This window comes from Phoca vitulina, unplaced genomic scaffold, assembly GCF_004348235.1.
Source record: "Phoca vitulina isolate PV1807 unplaced genomic scaffold, GSC_HSeal_1.0 scaffold58, whole genome shotgun sequence".
Taxonomy (NCBI): Eukaryota; Metazoa; Chordata; class Mammalia; order Carnivora; family Phocidae; genus Phoca; species Phoca vitulina.
This window is the reverse complement of record NW_022589761.1, coordinates 6,871,707-6,896,432: the sequence shown is the minus strand read 5'-3', so window position 1 is coordinate 6,896,432 and position 24,726 is coordinate 6,871,707. Positions and strand designations below refer to the sequence as shown.

General features: G+C 36.5%; 1 protein-coding gene across 1 annotated transcript in view; it reads right to left on the bottom strand.

Annotated features, from left to right (window-relative positions):
• The window catches only part of LOC116623212 (zinc finger protein 808-like), a 100,935-nt gene that overhangs the window by 64,058 nt on the left and 12,151 nt on the right, over positions 1–24,726 (bottom strand). The window contains exons 3-5 of the mRNA XM_032390152.1: positions 23,588–23,714; positions 23,197–23,295; positions 9,651–10,671 (exon numbers count right to left, since the gene is read on the bottom strand). Of these exons, the coding sequence (XP_032246043.1) occupies positions 9,651–10,671; positions 23,197–23,295; positions 23,588–23,714 (1,247 nt within the window). The remainder of the gene's footprint in view (positions 1–9,650; positions 10,672–23,196; positions 23,296–23,587; positions 23,715–24,726) is intronic.

Below are 24,726 nucleotides of genomic sequence, written 5' to 3'. Positions count from 1 at the left end.
AAATAAAATAAAAAATACCTACCTGGTTTTATGTGTTTCTACTTGAAGACACAGTTGAGAGACCTGGGTGGCTCAGTCATTTAAGCATCTGCCTTCAGCTCAGGTCATGATCCCAGGGTCCTGGGATCAAGTCCTGCATCAGGCTCCTTGCTCAGCGGGAAGCCTGCTTCTCCCTCTGCCTGCCACTTCCCCAGCTTGTGCTCTCTCTCTCTCTGACAAATAAATAAAATCCTTTAAAAAAAATAAAGACACAGTTTATGTATAGTTGATTCATCAACATTGGACTCATGGCCAAAAGCACCTAAGGCTCATGCCTGAATAAAGTTGATCTAATACATGTATTTTCTCTGTAAGGCACATCACAGACTTGTGCTTAGGAACACTAGGCAGCACTTCAGCACTATGCTTTGGGGTCATTTGAAACAGCAAAATCACCAATAAAAAGCACAAAATGAAAAAAAAAAAAAACCCATGGTACTAAAGAGACTGAAAAGAACACTTATTTTTTTTTTTTTTAAGATTTTATTTATTTGACAGAGAGAGACACAGTGAGAGAGGGAACACAAGCAGGGGGAGTGGGAGAGGGAGAAGCAGGCTCCCCGCCGACCAGGGAGCCCGATGCGATCCCAGGACTCCGGGATCATGACCTGAGCCGAAGGCAGATGCTTAATGACTGAGCCACCCAGGCACCCCCAAAAGAACACTTATTTACGGTATAAGAGCTGAAACAAGAAAGCGGAGGGTTACCTTATTTGACGTCAGCTGAGAACATGTGTGTCAAGGGACTCATTTTTCATTTTTCTTCACATGTCCACGAATGAACACAAAAGTGCTACAGGTACTGACTTTGGGATCACAAATAAAATTTTAGCACATAGGTAGGTTTGCAAATATGGAATGCACAAATAATGAGGATCAACCAATTTACTACCTGGCCCTTTACAGAAAAAGCTTGCCAGCCCCTGTTTTAGAATATATCCCTCTTAGTTATAAAATTAGAATATTTAAAAACTACTTGAAGTAATTCCATTCCTGTGCCATCAATAATTTCTCTAATTGACTGTAACATATTAAATAAATTAAAATATGGGCTCCTGGGTGGCTCAGTTGGTTTTCGTTGGGTGGCCGACTCTTGGTTTTGGTTCAGGTCATGATCTTGGGTGGGCTCCCGGCTCCAGGGGGAGTCTGCTTGAGGATTCTCTCTCCACTCCCTCTGCTCCTCCCCCTGTTCACTCTCTCTGTCGTTCTCTCAAATGAACAAATAGATCTAAAAAAACCTTGTAAATAAAAATCCACAAATGAGAAAAAATGGTGTGAAAAAGGAAAGCTCTTCTTTATAGAATGTCAGCTATTAAGTTTGATTTTACATGATTATGAACGCAGTTTCAAATATATTTATGATATTTGGTTTTGAAGAGGTATTTTTACAGTATGGTGTTTTCCTTTAAGTTCATGTCCATTTCTATTATATTCTCTCATGCCAGCTATCACCTGCATTTAAATAAAACAGCAACATCATTAGAATGACATCTTGGCATGAAAGCTAGCTATTGGTGAGGTAATAGAACACAATTTATCAGGCAACACTGAATTTTCTTTGAAGTCAGGCTCTTTCTGATTTCTTCCAGTGCTTCATGTTTGCCTTCCCTGCTAGTGACCAACTCTTTTGCTTCTTGACACTCAGTGCCACTTGCATTGGTAGAAACAAGGTGCCCAGGGAATAGCTTTTCCAAAGCCGAGCAAAAGTTGGGTGAATGAATTCTAATTACAGAAGCAGTGTTGGTAGCTTGTGTGCACCCTCAAATGCATTACTACTGGGGTGCTGGCTTAAGCCTGTATGGTTGCTGGGTACCTGTCCAGGGAGGGAGGGTGCTGCTGCATTGCTCACTCCTTAGGTGTAGATTGCCTGGACCAAAACTCATACTTGCTTACCAAAGGGTTCTACACCCAATTCCAATGTGTTTGTCAGAGAGGGGAGGTTCCCCACACCACCAAGCAATTCTTGGGAACCAGCTGGGGATCCTACAATTCAACTCAATTCTGACGCTGTCTACATGGAGACAGCATCAGAACTCACAGTTTAAAAGCTCTGTCCTACAAGAATTCCCCCAACTACTTCAGACGCCAGTCACAAGTCCAAGTTATCACCTGTTCTTGTGACCAACTGCTATATATTTGAGGTTCCAGTGACTTCCTCCTTGGGTTCAATTAATTTGCTAGAGTGGCTCGCAGAACTCACAGAAACATTTTACTTACTTGAGTACCAGTTTATTATAAAAAGCTATAACTCAGGAACAGACAGATGGAAGGGAAGCATACGGCTTCTAAAGCATAGACCCTAATCCTTAGGTGTTCCAAAAGTCACCTTATTAACCCATCAAAAGACACCGTGATTGTTCTCATCACAGGAAATTCCAATTGTTTTAGGAGCTTTGTGCCAAAAACAAGAGGAAGACCAATTATATATTTCTTATTATAAATCACAATATCACACTTACATCATCGCTGTCATGAGCAGGTGGGCTTCTGAATGTACAGAGCTTCTCAGTAGTGGCAGGCCAAGGCGTTCTCTTAATGACTTCAAAGCCTATGAGAAATTGCAAATGTATTTGTATCTTTACAACGATGTATTCATATATTATTTAATACAGTGACAGAAAGCAATAAAAAATAGTTAAACATAGCAATGGAAAAAGGGTATGAACAGGCAGTTAATCAAAGAAAAAATATATTGTTAATAAGCATACAAATTTAATCAAGTTAGTGAGAAGAATGATCTCGAAAGAAGTGTGATTTTAAATGAATTCTTTTGGGGCACCTGGGTGGCTCAGTTGGATAAGCTTCCAGCTCTTGATTTCGGCTCAGGTCATGATCTCAGGGTTGTGAGATTGAGCCTGGCATTGGGTTCCATGCCTGCTTGGGATTCTCTCTCTTCCTCTCCCACTGCCTCTCTGCCCCTGCCCCCCACCCCCAACTTGTGCTCTTGCTCGGGCTCTCTCTCTCAAAAAACCATGAATAAAATAAAATGAACTCATTTAAATTAGGCAGAGAAAATTTTAAAAGATAAATATCAGGATAGGCATGGAAGTAGAAAACAAGTTATGCTCATGAGGGCAGTTTAGTAACATATATCAAAGACCACAGATTCAACTTTTAGAAGTTATTTTAAGGAAATAGTGAAGTAAATGCCCACAAATATGTGTGAATGCTTGTTCACTATGGGATGGTAATAATCTTGGAAGTAGTACATTAATAGGGCAGTAGTTAAATTTGGGGGTTTCATGTGTATGCTATTAATCTAGACAAAATATACTATTATAGACTGGTTAAATATGAGTGATATATAAGTACATATTATTATTTCCAGATTTAGAATGTGCAAACTGCCTGGATCAGCATGACCTTTAGTATTGTTCTCAAGGAAAAATGTACTTCCTAGACATCCACAATAAAAGACAAAAATAATCTATTTGATATGCTCTACAGAATCTATTCAAGTAATCACTGTGACTACAACATGAAAAAGAAAGTGAAATAGGTATAAATACTGTGAGACACCATATCGGTCTCCCTGCTCAGCAGGAAGCCTGCTTCTCTCTCTCCCTCTACCCCTCCCCCCTGCTCATGTCTCTCTCTCTCTAATAAATAAATAAAATCTTAAAAAAAATACTGTTCGACAGATACTACTTTATCCACAGATTATAAAGATCAAAAGAATCTATCATTTTATAATCAATACCCTAATAAGAGATATTAAATGCTCAGCTATTACTAGCATATTTTAAGTATTGTGAAGTATTATATCATAAAGATATTACAGGAAGAGGAGATGAAAAGTTGTCAAAGACATTTTGAGACATACATGTATTAATATTCACTCAAGGTCAATTCAATGTGAACTCATTTTGAAATACTCAGTATTTAAGTTGAATAAAATTCAAAATATAATCTCAATTAGTTTCTTATTGGAAATGGATAAAATAAAAAATTCTAATAAAGAATCATTTGTCTTTATTTCCAAATAAAACCAACATATTAATAATATATATAACTCTATTTCCAAGTAATAAGTTACTAAAAAGTGTAAGTTAAAGATCGCTGTAAAAGCACAGAAATAGATCTGAGGCTATGAGCATTTAATATATGATAAAAGTATTTTAATCTAGTAGGAGAAAGAGGGATAGTTCAGTAGTTGGTTGTGGCATAATTGGGCTTATTTCTGAATGGAAACAGAGCTGACATCCTGTATCACACCATATACAATAATGAATTCCAGATGGATTAAAATGTTAAAATCTCTGTGTGTGTATATACACCCACATATATGAAAAACTGCACACTCTATTCCTTTATCCTCTTCCCTCCAAAAGTTTCTATAAGCAATACCTTCCTAAGAAACAGAAAACATTGGAAATGGTTTGGGAAACCTATTTTATAGAAATGAAAGAGAGAAGAATATAAAGTAGGAATGTTTATTGAAGCACTACTTTTAAGTGGCAAAGAGGAAACAGTCTGAAATATCGAAGTTGGGGAATAGTTGAATAGGTATTGGTTTAAGCATACTTGGGTATGCAATATAATGTAACCATTCTAAAAACTAAGTTAAGGGGCACGTGGGTGGCTCAGTTGGTTAAGTGTCTGCCTGTGGCTCAGGTCATGATCCCAGGGTCCTGGGATCAAGCCCAGTATCCGGCTCCCTGCTCAGTGGAGCGGGGAGCCTGCTTCTCCCTCTCCCTCTGCCCTCCCCCCACTTGTGTTCTCTCTCCCACACTCTGCTCTCTCTCTCAAATAAATAAATAATCTCAAAAAAATAAAAATAAGAACTAAGTTAAATCATCATTTACTGACCAGGAAAATTCAAAATGCAGTTGAATTTAAAAAGCAAATTACAGAGAAATGTATAAGGTATCATCCATTTTTTGGGTAAAAATATACTAAAATAAATTAGTTGTGTTAATGTTTAAGTATAAAGAAATATATGGGGGATATACACAAGGTTCAAAAATTACTCAGAAGGAAATGGACAGAGAGAGGGGAAGGGAGTGAGAAATAATGGAGGACAGATTTTTTTGTTTATTGGTATTGCTTCATTGGTTTGGGTGCAAATGCATTATCTCTGTAATTTTTTTTTTAAAGATTTTATTTGACAGAGAGAGACACAGCGAGAGAGGGAACACAAGCAGGGGGAGTTGGAGAGGGAGAAGTAGGCCTCCCACGGAGCAGGGAGCCCGATGCAGGGCTCGATCCCAGGACCCTGGGATCATGACCTGAGCTGAAGGCAGACGCTTAACGACTGAGCTACCCAGGCGCCCCTATCTCTGTACTTTTTGATGAGAAACTTAACAAATAACAAATAACTTAAAATAGGCTTATAAAATAATATAAAATTTCATTTAGCAGTCTTTGTTTTGATAGTAATGCAAAATATTTGAACAAAATATCCTGTTTTTACTAATTCTCTTATTTGCTCTACTTTTCTTTCTTTTAAAAGATTTTTAAATTTAGAGAGAGAGAGAGCACATACAAGCGGGGAGAGGGGCAGAGGAAGAGAGAGAATCCCAAGCAAACTCCACACTGAGTGTGAAGCCCACTGTGGGGCTTGATCTCACAACCTTGAGATCGTGACCTGAGCTGAAATCAAGAGTTGGACGCTCAACTAATGAGCCACCCAGGGGTCCCCACTCCACTTTTCTTTTTTTTTTTTTAAAGATTTTATTTATTTGACAGAGAGAGACACAGCGAGAGAGGGAACACAAGCAGGGGGAGTGGGAGAGGGAGAAGCAGGCTTCCCGCTGAGCAGGGAGCCCGATGCAGGGCTTGATCCCAGGACCCCGGGATCATGACCTGAGCCGAAGGCAGACGCTTAACGACTGAGCCACCCAGGCGCCCCCGCACTCCACTTTTCTTAAATTGATTATAAAATATTTTACGAGCATACGCCTGTAACAAAATAACTCAATGTTTTTAAAAAATCAAAACCCTCTAATATGGGATCTAAGAAAAAAGGAAGTGGGGAATGGAAGGACAGACCTGTAACTTTGGATATTATATGGGATTTTCCTTCCAAGAATGGTATCTATCCAATGCAGGAAGTTGCTGCTAAGCATGAAAATTGAGGCATAGAAAAGATCTATTTCAAAACACTAACCTAACCTAAACAAAGTTAAGATGTGGGACATTTTCTTAACTTCAGATTTCTTAATCTAGGACTTTTGGTAGGCTTCCACACTCTAATGATAGAGTTAAGTAGTTCCTGCAGAAATAGTATGGCTCACAGGGCTAAAATATTTACTATCTGGCCATTATGGAAAGGCTGCTAACCTTTCATCTAGAACACAATACATAATTCCAGTGACATTTTTGTTGCTAGTGCAAAACTGTGATGGTCAGGCTAGTTTTCCTCTTCAAAGGTTAACTATTTTTCAAAATGTATATATATATATAAATATAAAATATCTCAACAATGGGATATGCAACATATAAAATATATCCAATTTTTAAACTTGATATGATGCTTAGAATAAAGAACTACATGTAGAAAATATTGGGGCTGAATCAAGTCCTTTAAAAAAAATCCTTACATTTGGAGCTTAGTTACTCTATCCCTGGAAATATATATATTTTTTATATTTATTTGACAGACACAGCAAGAAAGGGAACAAAAGCAGGGGGAGTGGGAGAGGGATGAAGCAGGCCTCCTGCTGAGCAGGGAGCCCGATGTTGATCCCAGGACTCTGGGATCATGACCTGAGCCAAAGGCAGGTGCCTAATGACTGAGCCACCCAGGCGCCCCTACCCCTGGAAATATTTTAATCTAAACCTGTTCACATCTAAGAAATTCTGGGTAAATTATCTTATTTTGTACCATTCCTTCATTTCCTTAAATTTCCTTGGGACCAAGGAGTTTACACTATTAAAAACTCACTGCTCTAGTCTCCAGAATAAAAGTAACTCATGGGCTGTTTGTGCAGTCCATATGTCTCCTTTGGCCCTCATGGTGTCCTTAAATAAAAATCTGAACTACCACTTAAAAATCAAGAGCTATTGGGCCGCCTGGGTGGCTCCGTTGGTTAAGCGTCTGCCTTTGGCTCAGGTCATGATCCCGGGGTCCTGGGATCAAGCCCCACATCAGGTTCCCAGCTCAGCAGGGAGCCCGCTTCTCCCTCTTCGTCTGCTCCTCCCCCCACCTCCCATTCATGCTCTCTCAAAATAAATATTTTTTAAAAAATCAAGAGCTATCACACACTAACAAAATAAATAAAATATCTGGATTCTCTCAAAAAATCAGAAGAGCTGGCAAAATGGGGCCTGTTTCCTCACATCCGTTAGCTGGAACTGGGCACTGGATATTATCCTCTTTAGCTACTGTCACAACCAGGTTCATTCCTATCATCCTTTTAATAGGTACCTATAGTTTGCTAGTTTCTTTAGTATGCTTGCATGTATCTTCATGGATGACACCAAAAAATAGCTTTCCTTTTTGGGTGTCCTAAGATTGTTCTAACATCAAGATTATATCTGAGTATGTTACGAGATGTCTAGGGGCACTTGGTGGTTAGGTGTCCAAGTCTAGATTTCAGCTGAGGTCATGATCTCAGGGTTGTTAGATCGCGCCCCAAGTCAGGCTTGCACTGGGTGTGGAGCCTGTTTGAAATTCTTTCTCTCTCTCTCTCCCTCTGCCTATCTCCCCATCTCTCTCTCTCTAAAAAAAAAACCAGTTGATAATGTTTTGCCTGAAATTTGGTTTGGTGCTTCATTAGTAGTAATAGTTACTATATCACACTAAAGTTCCCCTTTTCTGTGTTTTTATAAATCTTCCAAGAGTTCTCTGAGACAATGCTGTAATTTTTATTTTCCTAAAAAATAATTCAGGTTTTCAAATGTATCAGAAAGAAGCATTGTATTTAACATTTTATTTATTTTTATTATTTATTTAAAAAAATTTAAAGATTTTATTCATTCATTTGAGAGACAGAGAGAGAGCAGTGGCGGGGGGAGAGGCAGAGGGAGAAGCAGATTCCCTGCTGAGCTGGGAGTCCAATGTGGGGCTCAATCCCAGGACCCAGCAATGCTTAACCATCTGAGCCACCCAGGTGCCCCTTTTATTTTTAGTTTTTTTTTTAAAGATTTTAAGTAATCTCTACACCCAACTTGGGGCTTGAACTCACAACCCTAAGACCAAGAGTTGCACGCTCCACTAAGCCAGCCAGGCACCCCTAATATAACATTTTAAATCAGTAACTCTAAAGTTTCTCTTTGTGTATTTATCCATTTTTCAAACATGATTGTTTGTCTTTTCATACTTTTCCATCAGTTTCACAATGGTTTGTCTATATTTTTATTTGTTTTTATGTTAGGTATTATATGATGTAGTAAAAAGGATGCCAGTCTGAGTGAAGTCCTTCGCACATGGTACACACATTACTTTCCCCACCAACACGTAGGATTATTTCATGTTCCATATGAAAGAAGTCACGATGGAAAATTTTCTGAATTCATTACCCTGAGTGGTGTCTTTTTTCAACTGTATGTCCTGCCTGATGTTCAGCAAATTCTGCAGAAACTGTTGTTTTTCAACAAATAACACTAATGACAACGATGAATAAAATAATGACCAACATTCAGTGAGTATTTATTATATGACAGGCACAATTCTAAGCAGTTTATGTGTCTTAATTTATTTGATCCTCACACAAAATTTTGAGGTAGGTATTATAATTATCCCCATTTTATAATTTCTACTGAGACAAATATGTATAAAAACATAGAAAAATGCTTAAGAAGGATAAATACTAAACAGATAATGACTATCCTTCAGAATGGGAAATGGGTACAAGGATGGTAGTCGTGTGTTTGCCTTATTTGCAATGTTTAAATCTTTTAAAAGGAAAATATGTTCATGCATTATTTCTGCAATTAAAATACATGATACAAAGATATGCCTAGGGAGAATTTTCATCAGGAAACTGTGAATAATGGCAAAAACTCTGGAAAACTACAATTTCATTCAATAGGAATTTGATAAAATGATATCACACATCCTTATATTGCAACATAAGGAAACACCAGGAAGCAATGAAAGGATCTCTATTTACTGTGTTAAGTTTTTCATCACTGTTTTTACAAGAAGAAAGCCTATGTTTTGTAAATAACAAAAAGAATAAGCCATCTTTGAATAAAGAGATCACTTCTTTCAAGTTTTAAAGGTGTTTTACAAACTGTGATGTAAAGAAATTGGACTTTACAGTCACATAAATTTAAGATGGGTTAAAATACTACGAATATAGCACTATAGACAAATTAGGGGGGAAATGAAAATTAGGATTATATTTCACATGAATTCTGAGGTTTAAAATAAGGTTAAAAAGGTGTCAAAAGTGCTATGATTTTCAGTATTTGCTAGCTTGAATTATCTAATGTCAAAAGAAATACATGCTTTTATTAAAGGGCTTCCAAAATATATTCTACTCATAGGGTGTTTCTCCTACATGATTTTTCTCAGGTTGAATAAGCTAGAATCAACAAAGAAGATGTTTTCACATTATTCTATTTAAAGGGATTATTATCAAGGTAAATTCTCTAATGTTGAATAGTTTTGAGCTGTAATTAAAAGCCTTCCTACAGATTTCATATATTCTATGGTTTATCACCAGTACAAATTTTGATGTTGAATAAGTTGTGAGCCATAATTAAAGGTCTTTCCACATTCCCTATATTCATAGGGTTTCTCACCACTATGAATTCTATGATGACTAATAAGTTGTGAACTCTGAGAATAGGCTTTCCCACATATCTTACATTCATAGGGCTTCTCACCAGTATGAATTCTCTGATGTCGAGTAAGGTCTGAACCAGAACGAAAAGCCTTCTCGCATTCCTTACATTCATAGGGTTTCTCACCTGTATGAATTCTCTGATGTTTAATAAGTTGTGAGCTCTGACTAAAGGCATTGCCACATTCTTTACATTCATAGGGTTTCTCCCCCGTATGAATTCTCTGATGTTGAGTAAAATTTGAGCCACTACTAAAAGCCTTCCCACATTCTTTACATTCATAGGGCTTTTCACCAGTGTGAATTCTCTGATGTCGAGTGAAGTTTGAGCCACTACTAAAGGCCTTTCCACATTCCTTACATTCATAGGGTTTCTCACCAGTGTGAATTCTGTGATGTCGAGTAAGGTCTGAACCACAAATAAATGTTTTCCCACATTCCTTACATTCAAAGGGTTTCTTGCCAGTATGAATTTTCTGATGATGACTGAGTCTTGAGGGATGTCTAAAGGCCTTTCCACATTCCTTACATTCATAGGGTTTCTCAATGGTATGAATTATCTGATGTGTACTAAGTTGTGAGTCATGTCTAAAGGTTTTCCTATATTCCTTAGTTGCACAGTATTTCTCTTTATTATTAATGATTTGCTGTAATGTAAAGGATGGATGCTGACTGAAAGTGGGCATGCCTTCATGGGTGAATATCAGTTGACTGAAGTGTCCCTCCTGAGAGCCATGTTGTTTCTCAAACTGGCCATTACATTCCCAATCATCTCTGAAACTAGAGCACTGAAGGTCATGTCTTGTAAGTCTTTCCATTATCTCCCACTGCGCTGACTCTATTTCATAAATTTCCTTCTTCAGAAATAATTTCTTGGTCTCACATCTTGATTCCAGGACTGAAAGAAAATATGAAAGTAATCACTCACATTTTTCTTGTTTGGGAGAAATAAAACTTCAATAAAAATGGAAGAATTAAACTGAACTTTAAAAAAATAGACAAGAAAAGAGCGAGAACAGATCATATATTAAGATGAGGGCAGTAATAAGCTATTGGTTTCCAAACATTGCTATGGATCAGAATTACTTAGGGGAACTTGCTGAACATAAAGATGACTTAAGTCTTATCTCCCTTGTTACAAAATGACTCTAATCATAAATACACATATAAAATCTCACAGCATATGCACACACAGCTATAAGAGCATCCCACAGATGAACTGTAAAATAAGGGAAATGATCATACCTACTTAAAAGAGTTATTATCAGGATTAAATGAGTATGTCTAAGAAAAAATTCCCAGGCTTTGGCATACTTGGCCTGCAGCACTGCAACAATTTTTATAAGTAAAGATTTATTGGAAAACAGCTACACTTACTTGTTTACATATTGTCTATGACTGCTTTTAAGCTACAATGGCAGAAGTGAGTAGTTGTAACAGAGAACACATTGACTGCAAACTTAAAAATATTTATTACCTGGCCCTTTAGGAAAATGTTGCCAGCCCCTGGTTAGATCTATGTTGTCCATTACAGTAGCCATGAGCATATGTGTGTATTTAAATTTAACATAATTAAAATTAAATAAAAGTCAAATTTAATTCCTCAGTGGCACTATCCACATTTCCACTGGCCAATTGTGGCTAATGACTACCATGTTGGAAATGACAAACTTAGGATATTTCCATCATCACTGAAAGTTCTATTGGATAGCACTGGTCTAGATTCTGCAACTGGAGGCCCAGGGTCTCTTTAACAAATGATAAGGAAATAGAGGGTGGCAATCTAGATGGGAGAATGAATGAATCTAGTGTGAGTGTTAGATAGCGAGGGTTCTTTTGTGGCTAAATATGGAATATGTTTGGGGTTTGATGAAAATACTTTTTGGCTTGGAATTCTGTGATGCTGATCTTAGAAGAGAAAAGGACTTAACAGGTACATAAGCATTATGATAGCGATGACCAACTGACAGGAAGGGTATTTGTGGGTTTAAAGAGAAGGAAGAGACTATAAAAGCAGTGTTCTGTGCTACTGGAAGTTCAGAGTTACCAGATTCAGTCATGAATTTTGAACTCACACTCAGGTTAATTACAAGCTTTGTTTTCTTGGCCAAAGTAGTTCCTTTTTCTGAGCCCTCAATTCTCTGTTTATATAACAGAAGTAATAACTCTTATAATCATTGTGAGGGTTATAAATAATATATAAAAAGTATCTGGCATAAAATAAGTGTTTAGTATTTGAGAGATAATACGAAAGAATCTCTATACAAAAATGGGGATATTAGGCAGTGAAGTGTTTTGAAGACCACACTATGGACCCAGTGGGAAAGCCTCAAACCAAAAAAGTGAAAATCATTCGAGTACCATCGTCTCTTTCTCTCATATAATTATTCAGCAAATACCTCCTAATCTTGCCCCTAAATATATCTTGAAACTCTTCTTCCTATCTTTAATAAAATATCTAATACATCTCTTGAACTATCAGGACAGCCTCTTTCTTTCCTAGTTTCCCCACTTGAGGTTTGCAATCTTACATCCATCCCTTATATTTCTCTTACAATAAAAGCCAAACTGCTGAACATGGTCTATAAAGCTCTGAATGCCCTAGTTACTGCCTGCCTCTTCAAACACATCTCAAGCTATGCTCCCTTTTGGTTGCTAGGCTCCATCCATGCTGGCCCTATTTTGCAGTTCTTCAAATGATCCCAGTTTTTAGTCCCTTTCCAAATCTCTAAAGGTCATACTTTTTGAGGCCTTCCCTGACTCCATGACCAAATTATACCCTCCCTGTAATTACACTTTTAGCACTCTGTTCTCTTCCTTAACAGGATTTTCAGAATTTGTAATTACATATTTATTCAGGTTCACTTAATATCTTTTCCCCTGAATAGGTGTTAAGGTCCTTGTGTTTACTTCATTTTAAAAGTAAAATGTCTATTGTCTTCATCAATGTGTATCCAATTCTAAGCACAGTATCTGATACATACTGGAAGATCAACAAATATTTATTAACTGACTCAATTAGCAAGTATTTGAATATATACTCCTTAATAAAAGATGTCTTTAAAAATTCCTCTAGAAAAAAAAGGACACACTCTTTTCAAACACCACACAGTGAATATATACATTTATTACTGTTCCTTCAAGAAGTCCCACTAAAGTGATAGTGATGAGATTAAACAAAAGAAGAAACTCCGTAAGGACAAAGAATAGGAGAGGGAAGAGCAACAACCAAATTTTGGAAGCTAGAGTAGAGGTAATGGTAATAAATAATGTGTCAACCATAAACACACTGAAACCTAGGTTGCAGATTGGTCTTACTGTACAATCTAGTTATTTCCAAGAACTGCAACCAACAGGTATCTTTGAAAGCTGGGTGCATGAGGGGCTGCAAAAAGGAAGATTAACTGAAAATCTGTAAGAAACAGACAGACCTCAGATTCTCAAATCTACCCCATATAGCAGGCTGATCCCCCAGCCTGATATCCTCAGTAAACTTTCAGAATCTGGCAGTCAAGCTCATTTTATTGATTCCTAGAAAGAAAGTAGAGAATTCCATTCTGGAGAAAACCAGCCCAAAAGAGAAGACTCGGTAAGTTGTATCAGTCAATGAACTGTTCTAAGCAGATCACTCTACAGTACCTACCACCAATAAATTTACACATTCTCAGATGTAAATGAGCTCAGATCAACTTTTTACTACCACAGTTTTATATGAGCAGACAGCCTTGAGTCATTAACAATTTCAGGAAAATCTTAAACATGAGAGATTAAAATGAACAAGGAAAAAAACTCAGGAAAGAGAGACAGTGGAGAAAAATTTAAAAATTCAGAAAAAGAATGCTTCTAAAAACATAACAATCTCATAAGAGAATAATGTCAGAAAAAATATTCAAAGAACAATGAGAATTAGAACTTAATAAAATCTCACAGAAAGTATAAAAAATATGAAAAATAGAAAAAAAAATTCTAGAGCTAAGACAAGAAATTCAAGATCTGAATTATGAGTGTTCAATCATTCAAAAAATTTAATGAGCCTATTCTATGTGTCAGACGTGGTGCCAGGCACTGGAAATAAAAAGTGAACATTCAAAATTTGAAACAGAGAAGATAATGGGGAATAAATAATCAAGAAAATAATACAAGAAAATCTCAGAGATTTTGTTTCTAGAATGAAATGTCTCAGTGAGTGCCCAAATGAAAGAATAAAATCAACATCATGATACCTCAACTTGAAGTATTAGAACATTTTATAAAGAATAAATTCTAAAAGTTTCCAAAGAGATTAAACAAATCACAGAAAAGAATTAAGAACCTGAATGTGTTTTAGATTTCTCAATGACACTAGATGCTAAATTTTATTTTTTTTTATTTTTTATTTTTTTAAAAGATTTTATTTATTTATTTGACAGAGAGAGAGATAGCGAGAGCAGGAACACAAGTAGGGGGAGAGGGAGAAGCAGGCTTCCTGCCGAGCAGGGAGCCCGACGTGGTACTCGATCCCAGGACCCTGGGATCATGACCTGAGCTGAAGGCAGACGCTTAACGACTGAGCCACCCAGGCGCCCTAGATGCTAAATTTTAAAAATCCATGGAACAATGCCATCAAAATTTTGAAGTTAAGTTTTTCAAAATAAAATTACATCTCCAGTCAAATATCCATGAAAAATGAAGGTGAAATGAAAACATTTTCAGACATATAAGGGTTCATAAAATACACTATTTACTTTTCTTGAATACTTTCCTTGGTTGCTTTTGGGACATGTGCCTTAGAATAATGAAGGAATAAACCAAGAAAGAGGATGGCAAGAGATCCAAGAGTCAAAGTATATCAATGTATCCAAGGCATCCAAATATAGAAGCGATCAAAAGAAATTCAAAGGAGTATGGTGAAGGGAATCAATGGGATGATAATGAAGAGAAATTCTAAAATGACAGCTATGTAATAGTCTCAACTGGGACAGAAGAACAGAAGGTTAGAGGAGAAATGTCTCTTAAAAAATAAACCAGTTACCTGATGTGTCTGAAAAGAGATTAATGAGAGATACTGAGAAAACTGAGCAATTCTCAATTAAGACAAGGATTAATTGCATGGAAAAGTTCGAACAAGTCATATAGGAAGTGAAATGTGACTAGAGCTCAGCAATGAAAGACATTTTACATAGTCATTAAGTGAACAGAATAATAATTTAAAAATCATGCTACTTGGAAGATGAAGGTGTACGCTAAATCTTCAAATTCCACAGTGAAAAGTCAGTTATCACTAAAACAAGAATTCATGAAAAAAATTCTCAGAGAAAGGATAAAAATGATGACAAAAAAGTAGTAAGAGTCATGGGAAGGGAGAATTATATTTAAAAAATGAGTTCTGGATGATGCAATGATGCAGATCTAACAATGAAACAAATTTTCAGGGCTGAACAAAATGCTTAGTAATCACAGAGCTCCCTTCTGTGTTAAGCAGAATTTATGAAGAGTTTTAACTGGATATATCTTGGTAGAATTTCTTAAGTTCAAAGAAAAAGAGAACTTCACAGAAGTAAAAACCTGATGAATCAGGTTGTATCTTATTTATGCATTTGTGTTTGATGTTGCCCCCAACAGTTCTCTAAAGTTTTGATTTAGTTATTAGCCTTGAGATATCAGATTTAATATGAAAATCTGGATTTCTGATTTCCTGAAAAACAACATTATCTGGAAGCACTGGGCCAGCATTCTCCTATGACAGCTGTCTTCTAGACTTAACAAGTGCTTACTCCTTTAAGATGGTATAAATTCTCTCATTAGCCAGTCTCCCCACTACTGCCTGGTCCCACAGGGACCCTCAGGTGAGTCTCAGTTTACAGTATTGCTTTTCTTAATTTCACCTTCATTCCTGAAACATTTTTGCTGGATTTGGAATTCTGGGTTAACAGTTCTTTAGCACAATAAAATATTGTTCCACTTTCTTCTGGCCTCCATGGTTTACTAAGAGAAAGAGAAATACAGTCATTCAAATAATGGTTTCCCTATATGTATTATTTTTTCTATGGTTCTCTCATTACTTTTTTGGTCATCCATTTTCAGCAATTTGATTGTGATGTGTCTGGTACAGATTTGTTTCTCGTTTGGGGTGGTTGAGCTTCTTATGTTTTATCTTTTACCAAATTTAGTAAGCCATTATTTCTTCAAATACTTTTTTCAGTCCTGAACTTTGTCCTTCTGGGACTTCAGTGACAAATGTTAAACCTCTATTGTCGTCTCCCATGTGCCTGAGGCTACATTCTTAAATTTTTAAGTTTTTAATCTTTATTCTCTGCTATTTATGTGAACTAATTTCTTTTGACTTACCTTCAAGTTCATTAACTTCTCCATTATTTCCATTCTATCGAGCTTATCCAGTAAGTTTAAAAAATTTTGGCCACCGTATTTTTCAGTTCTAAAATTTCCATGTTTCTTTTTATATCTTCTATATTTTAATTGGCTTTTTGCTATGGAGTTTATGGGTTCTGCATATATCTTTTATTTTTTTTAAAGATTTTATTTATGTGATACAGAGAGACACAGCGAGAGAGGGAACACAAGCAGGGGGAGTGGGAGAGGGAGAAGCAGGCTTCCCGCGGAGCAGGGAGCCCAATGCGGGGCTCGATCCCAGGACCCTGGGATCATGACCTGAGCCGAAGGCAGACGCTTAACGACTGAGCCACCCAGGCGCCCCCTGCATATATATTTTAGATATTACCCCCTTATCAAGATATATGATCTGCAAACATTCTGTCCCATTCTGAAGGTTGCCTTTTAATTTTGTTGACAGTTTCCTTTGCCGTGCAGATTTTGGGTTTGATGTGGTCCCACTTATTTTTGCTTTTGTTGTCTTTGCTTTTGATGTCAAATTCAAAAAAAATCATCACCAAGACTGATATCAAGGATCTAGGAGCTTACTGCCTACATTTCCTTCCAGGAGTTTTGTGGTTTCAAGTCTTATGTTCAGGTCCTTAATCCATTTTGAGCTGATTTTTGTGTATGGTGTAAAATAGAGGTCTATTTTCATTCTTTTGCATGTGGCTCTCCAGTTTCCTCAATACCATTTATTGGAGATTGTCCTTTCCCCACTGTATATTCTTGGCTCCTTTGTCATAAATTAATTAACCATATGTGTGTTCGTTTATTTCTGGGCTATTTGGTTCCATCGATTGATGTGTCTGTTTTTATGCCAATACCATACTGTTTTGGTTTTGATAGCTTTTAATAAATAGTCTGAAATCAGGAAGTGTGATGCCTCCAGCTTTGTTCTTTCTCAAGATTGTTTTGGCTATTTGGTTCTTTTGTGGTTCTACACAAATTTATGATTGTTCTATTTCTCTGAAAATTGCCACTGGAATTTTGATAGGGATTTCACTGAATCTGTAACTTGCTTCGGGTAGTATGGACATTTTAACAATGTTAATTCTTTGAATCCATGAACACAAATATCTATTTATTTGTGTCTTTTCAATTTCTTTCATCAGTGTCATAGTTTTCAGTGTTCTTTCACCTCTTTGATTAAATTTATTCCTAGATATTTTATTCTTTTTGATGTAATTGTAAGTGGGATTATCTTAATTTCTCTGAGTATTAATTATTAGAACATAGAAATGCAACTGGTTTTTGTATATTGATTTTGTACCCTGGGCCTTCATTGAATTCATTTATTAATTTTAACAGTTTCTTGGTGGAGTCTTTAGAGTTTTCCATATAAATATTATGTCATCTGCAAATAGAGAAAGTTTTACTTCTTCCTTTCTAAATTAGGTGCCTTTTCTTTTTCTTGCCTAATTATTCTGGCTAAGACTTCTGGTACTATGTTAATAAAAGTGGTGAGAGGAGGCACCCTTATCTTATTCCTGATCTTAGAAGAAAAGCTTTCAGTTGAGTATGTTAGCTGTGGACTTGTCATATATGGCCTTTATTATGTTGAGGTACATTCCCTCTACACCCACTTTGTTGAGAGTTTTATTCATGGATGCATGTTGAAAAAAAAAACACATATTTTTTTTTGAGAGAGAGTGGGGGAGGGGCAAAGGGAGAGGGAGAGAGAAAATCTTAAGCAGGGAGCCAGATGTAGGGCTAATCTCACAGCTCTGAGATCATGATTTCAGCTGAAATCAAGAGTCAGACGCTTAACCAACTGAGCCACTCAGGTACCCCCTGAAAAACATTTTTTTAAAAGTTTTTATTTATTTGAGAGAGAGTGAGAGAGAGAGCGAGAGCATGAGCAGGGAGGATGGGCAGAGGGAGAGGGAGAAGCAGGCTCCCCACTGAGCAGGGAGCCCCGTGCGGGACTTGATCCCAGGACCCCAAGATCATGACCTGAGCCAAAGGCAGACACTTAACTGACTGAGCCACCCAGGTGCCCCCCCAAAAACATTTTTAATGAAACTTTACTTATAATGTAAATTTTTAAATTTATATGGAAAACAAAGTATAATCAAACATTTCTGAAGGAAAGGGTGGAGGGTTCTGTCTTGTCAGAGATCAGGACTTTTTATAAAAGTAAGACTAATTAGGACAGGGATAGATAAAAAGGCCAATGCGACAAGAGATATATATATATACACAGAATTTTAATATATGCAGAAGGAACATGTGGATTGGTGGATCAGTGGAAAATGGATGGACTTTTCATTCAATGGGGAAAAGATAATTTGTTTTTATATGGGAAAAAATTACAACTGATCTCTACCTCAAACCATTCATAAAAATAAATTTTGGTTATGTTAATAGGGCTTTAATAAGAAAGCCAAAACATAAAAATTCTTGAAAGAAAAAATAGAGGAAAACTGGGCTAGGAAAAGGTTTAAGATTCAAAGATATGGGGGCACTTGGCTGGTTCAGTCAGTAGAGCATGCAACTCTTGATCTCAGGGATGTGAATTTGAGCTCCACGCTGGGTGTAGAGATTACTTAATAAAATCTTCAAAAAGAAAAAAAAAAAGACCCAAAGATATGAAGCATATAGCAAAAAAAGTAGACTGTTTTATAAACTATATATAACTTAACCATTATATATATAACTTAACCACACTAACATATAGAATTACTATTCATCAAAAGACATCATAAAGTAAATAAAGAACCTACAACAGGAAAAGATGTCTACAAAATATGTTATTGACCAAAAATTAGTATCCTCAAAATATGTAAGAAATTCCTACAATCTTAGGAAAAAGACAAATGGCCTAATACAAAAATGATCAAAATGGCATTACACAGAAGGGGCAATAATGGCCAAATAAGGAAAGGCAATCATCTTTAATAGTAACAAGGAAAATTTAATTTAAAACAATAAAATAAGATTTTATACTCATCAGATTATTAAAAAATGAAAAAAAAATCTTTCAGTATCAATTATAGGGAAAGACAGTGATAGAAACACCTGGAAAATGGTTTGGTATTACCTAGTAAAGCTCAGTAAGTATGTATGCCAAGACCCAGCAATTACATTCCTAGGTATATTTCCTAGCAAATCTCCTGCATATGCAAGTCCAGAGATTTACATGTTATTATCTTATAATTTTATGTTCATTATGTTATATATATCCTATTGTGTATACAGTTTTTTTAAAAAAGATTTATTTATTTGAGAGAGAGAGAGTGTGTGGGGAAGGGTAGAGAGGGAGAGAGAAACTTTAGCAGACTCCTCGCTGAGCCTGGAGCCAGATGAGGGGCTTGATCCAGGACCCTGAGATCATGACCCGAGCTGAAACCAAGAGTTGGACGCCTAACCGACCGTGCCACCCAAGGGCCCCTTTTGTATACAGTATTATTTATTTACTTATTTATTTATTATAAAGATTTTATTTATTTATATGTCAGAGAGAGAGTGCGTGCACACAAGCAGGGGGAGCGGCAGGCATAGGGATATGCAGGCTCCCCACTGAGCAAGGAGCCGGAGGTGGAACTTGATCCCTGGACTCCGGGATCATGACCTGAGCCGAAGGTAGATGCTTAACCAACTGAGCCACACAGGCATCCCTACGGTTTTGGTTTTTGTTTTTTTTTTTTAATAAATAACTATACTTTTTTTTTTTAAACAAAAAACTTAATGGATAGGCTGAAGAGCCAAATGGTCAATGCTGAAGTGAACTAATACAAAATAAGCCAAGGAATTCCATGTAAAGGCAGTATAAATTGAAAAAAAAGGATAAAAAGTAATAGACAGTAAGGATAATCCATATGTTCTAATGTCTAATTATAACCTCAAATAATAGAGAATATGTTCTGTTCATGGTCTTATGGTAAGCAAAGACTTCTTAAAGAGGACAAAAAAGTAAAGATAATGTGATTCTGTTTATGTAAGATTCTAAAAGAAGCTGAGGAAGAATTTCTCACTTAAGATCCAATGAGTGTGAAGCACAAAAGACTGATAAATTTGACTAAAATTAAGAACTTCTGTTCACAAAATGAAACCATAAAGAGAGCTAAAAGACATTTCAGAATGAGAGAAGGTATTTACAATTTTAGAACACTGAATGTACTTATAAGCAAAATATATAGAGAATCCTTACACATCATTAAGAAAAATAGAGACAATCCAACAGAAAGACATTTTAAAAAGACCTGAATAGGCAATTCACTAAGAAGAATTTCAAGAGACCAATAATATGAAATGTGTCAAACGCATCAGTAAAAAGGGAAATGCAAACTAAAATCACACTGAACTATACTATATACTCATCAATTGGAAAAAATCCAAGCATGACAATACCATATGTTAAGAAACGTGCAATAATGAGAGTTCTCATATACGCTGGTGGGATTGTAAACTAGTAGAGGCATTAAAGAAAAGCTGAAAATTTGGCAGCTGAAGACATTATGTCTTATGATCCACTCACTTCTCTCCTAGTTCTAAAACACAGAAAATGTTCATAGTAGCTCATTGTCATGGTCAAAAACTATAAACAATCCAAATGTCAATGAACAATACAACTGTTAAACTGTGGTATATTCATATAATGAAATGAATCAAGTCTGACTACAAGCAACACTATGTATGAATCTTAAAAACAAAATGCTCAATGGCACTCTTAGATAGTAAAACTATGAAAGGACACAAAGATATTGTGGACACAAAGAGATCTGTGTTGGTAGTGCTGTAGTTCTTGACCTGGGTAATGGTTCTATGAAAGTTCATTTCATAACTGTTGGAATGTCCATCTGCAGTGTTACATTATTTGTGATAATCTCCAATAAGAAAAATGACAATATAGTAACTTCTGCTAGGCATATCTATCTCTGTAGGCATAAGTGGACAGATGGATAGAAACAGAAATAGAAAAAGAGGCCCTGAAATGCAAACTAACATAAATCAGAACTTATTATTGAACAGGCAGATAAAACAATGATGAATGAGCTAAATGATGACATGCTGCTAAAATGTGTGTGTGTGAGGGACGGAGGTTAATTGATTTAGACTCTCAATTTATACCTTATTGCAAAAGAAATTTAAAATGGATTTAAATGGTATAAAACAAATTACAGAAAATTTTAAAAACAACAGAATAAAGTATTATAAAATTTGTAGAGGACCATTAATTTTCTAAAATCAGAAATCACAATAATCACTAAGGAGCTACAAACACATTGAAAATACATATTAAAGACGCCAACGCAAATTAAAATTAAAAAGTAAAAGCACCTTCTGGAAATGGGTAAATGGATGTTTTTATTTGATAAAGTCCATAAAAACTGACTGAAAAAATGATAGTAATAGATAAAAAGGGTAAAACTTAGTAGTGACAAAGTTAAAGACAATAACACCATTAAGATGAAAATGTCCACTCTCACTAGTATTCAATATAATGACATGAAAACCATCCAGTGTACCAAGAAATTGTAAAATTTATTAGGGATGATAATGGCATTAAAATTATGTAAGGGAAGAAAATGTCCATATATTTTAGAACTATATACTAAGATTATGCAAAGGTGAAATGACATGAAGTCTTGGATTTACTTGAAATAGTTAAACAGCCAGGGTAAAGCACTGGCCTCCTGGCTGCTCCTTGAACACAGCCAATGCACACCTGCTTCAGGGCCCCTGAATGTCTGACTTCCTCCCTCTGGAATGTTCTTCTTTCTAGGAACCACATATAATGATTTACTGCTATACTTCTTCAAGTTTCTGCCAAAATGTCACCTAATTGGAAAAGTTTCTCTTACTCCATCCTATAAAATAGCATCCTCTATCCCCTTTCTCTACTTTTTCTTTTTAGCACTTACTATTACATGACATATGTTCATTTATTTTTGTATCTCTCTCAGCATTGGAGGGTAAACTCTGGGAATAGAGATTTTGCATGTTCTATTCACTGCTGTAACATAAGTGTTGAGAATAGTGCTGAGAATAAAACAGATATTCAATAAACATATACTGAATGAATGAATGAATGTGCTGTCCTGTTTAAACTCCTGCATACCAATTCTGTTGATCACTGCCAGCTCTAAGTTCTCAATGGAGGCACAGAGCTTTTATTTCCAACATTCTATCTAAAATTAATGACAGGCACACTCAAATCTCCCTCTATGACATCTATACAGATCAATTTCTCTTCTACATCCTAATCCCTCATTTTTTCTGAGCTCCCTACTTTAACCTCTCTTATGATGGTTCTACTTTATAGAAGTTATATATAGACGTGTTGTAGTGCCCCTATTAAGCTATACATTCTTTTTTTTTTTTTTTAGATTTTATTTATTTATTTGACAGAGAAAGAGACAGCGAGAGCAGGAACACAAGCAGGGGGAGTGGGAGAGGGAGAAGCAGGCTTCCCACTAAGCAGGGAGCCGGATGTGGGGCTCGATCCCAGGACCCTGGGATCATGACCTGAGCCGAAGGCAGACGCTTAACGACTGAGCCACCCAGGCTCCCCTAAGCTATACATTCTGAAACTGCTTATTCCTTTTTTAATCTCTGCAGTATCTAGCAGAGTACCTCACACATTCAAAAATCAGTAAATGTTTGTTATAAGTATGAATGAAGCAATGACTATATGAGCTACTTTATCTAAAACACCCTAAAGAAAATAAATGTTTGGCAATACAGAATAAAAATATATTTCAGGAGAGAGTGGTGCTTTTTTAAGATTAAGTACAAAAGAGGATGAGAAGTGATGAGGAATTAGATCCAAAATATGGATAGAAAGGAATATCATTAGAGAGGGTAGAGGAGGTCACTGGCAGGTTAGAACTGGGCAAGAATAAGAGGAATTAGAAAGAAGTATAAGAGGAGAAAAGCAGGTAGAGTATGTTAAGTAAGGGGAAAAGTAAGGTCATTTGAAAGCACATGCTGAAAAGGCTTACTTGTGTACAAGGGGCCTAAAGCTTTTACGGGGAGATTCCCAGATAGCACCTCAAAGGTGCAGTCTTTCCACTGACAACTGGGTCATTACCTGCCACGCCTCACTTACCTGGCCACTGCTCTCTTGTTAGTTCTCTGTCAACCAACCAGGGCTCTTTCCCCTGCTCCAAGAAGGAGATCACATCTGGTTTAGAAACAGAATGTCCTGCTTACAAAAGAAGTAACGAGATAAGTTTATGATGAGAATATCCCAGGATTCAAATTTAGTCCCTTCATTAAGAAAGAGTCAAAGAAAGGTATATCAGATTTATGAAACATAACAGAGGACTTGAAACTTCCCCCATAACTCAACACAGCTTCTTTTTTCTAATGCTACAATATTAAAAACATTCCTCAAGCACAGAATGTAGAAATACCTACTTGAAAGGTGGGTATTTCACATGGGACAAAGTAGACCTTCTAAGGGCAGAATCTGAATTATTATGGACAGACGTCCTTACCCATTGAAACCAGGTGGCTGTAATTCTCCAACATCACATCTCTGTATAAATCTCTCTGATCATCATTCAGGCATTCCCACTCCTCCTGAGAGAAGTCTATGGACACATCACTGAACACCACTGACTCCTGGAACAACAACCATGTATATGACTTGATTAATAAAAAGAAGTGTTTTGTTTTGTTTTTTTCTTTTCTTTTTTTTTTTGTGAAGGAAAGAAAGAAGAAAATGAAGGTAGAAGTGAAAAACAGCAAGCATATAGAATAGGGCTGGATGCTTGGGACGCAAGTGGAGGACCGTAAACATATAAGCTGGACTGAATCTTGTGTTTCCATGTTCATTCTGTCTCCCCTGGATAAAACTGGGAAGGTACAAAATCCTGCTAAGAGGGGTATCCCAATTAAATGAAATAATATATACAAATGGCTAGCATAATACTTGCCATACAATAAGTCAACAACACATGTGAGCCTCTTTCTCTCTCTTCTTTTCCCAAATAGCTAAGAGTAAAATTTCAGAATAAGGGATAAAGAGAAGACATTATAAGTACCCAGAGAGCAGATCATATAAAAGACTTCAAGAGTCAGAGAGGCAATGAGGTTCTCAAGAACACTACTAAAAACAAGAAATGATAAGAACAATTCTTCAATATGCTAATGGAGAAAAGAAATTCTGACCTAGATTCCATAACTCAACTATCGTTCTGTTGTGAGGGTTGAAAAAAGACATTTCTAGGGGCACCTGGGTGGCTCAGTCGTTAAGCGTCTGCCTTCGGCTCAGGTCATGATCCCGGGGTCCTGGGATCGAGCCCCGCATCGGGCTCCCTGCTCGGCGGGAAGCCTGCTTCTCCCTCTCCCACTCCCCCTGCTTGTGTTCCTGCTCTCGCTATCTCTCTCTGTCAAATAAATAAAATCTTAAAAAAAAAAAAAGAAAAAAGACATTTCTAGACATAAAAGGACTCCAGCACAATTTCTTAGAAACTACCAGAAGATGTGTTCCACCCAAAGGGAGGGAGTAACCAAAAAAGAGGAAGATGTAGTATTCAAGAAATAGGTGAATTAACCACAGGAGAACAGTGAAAGGAAATCTCAGGTAAACAAAAAAGGGGAAATCTTGGGAAAGCTACGCAGCAGGCCCAGA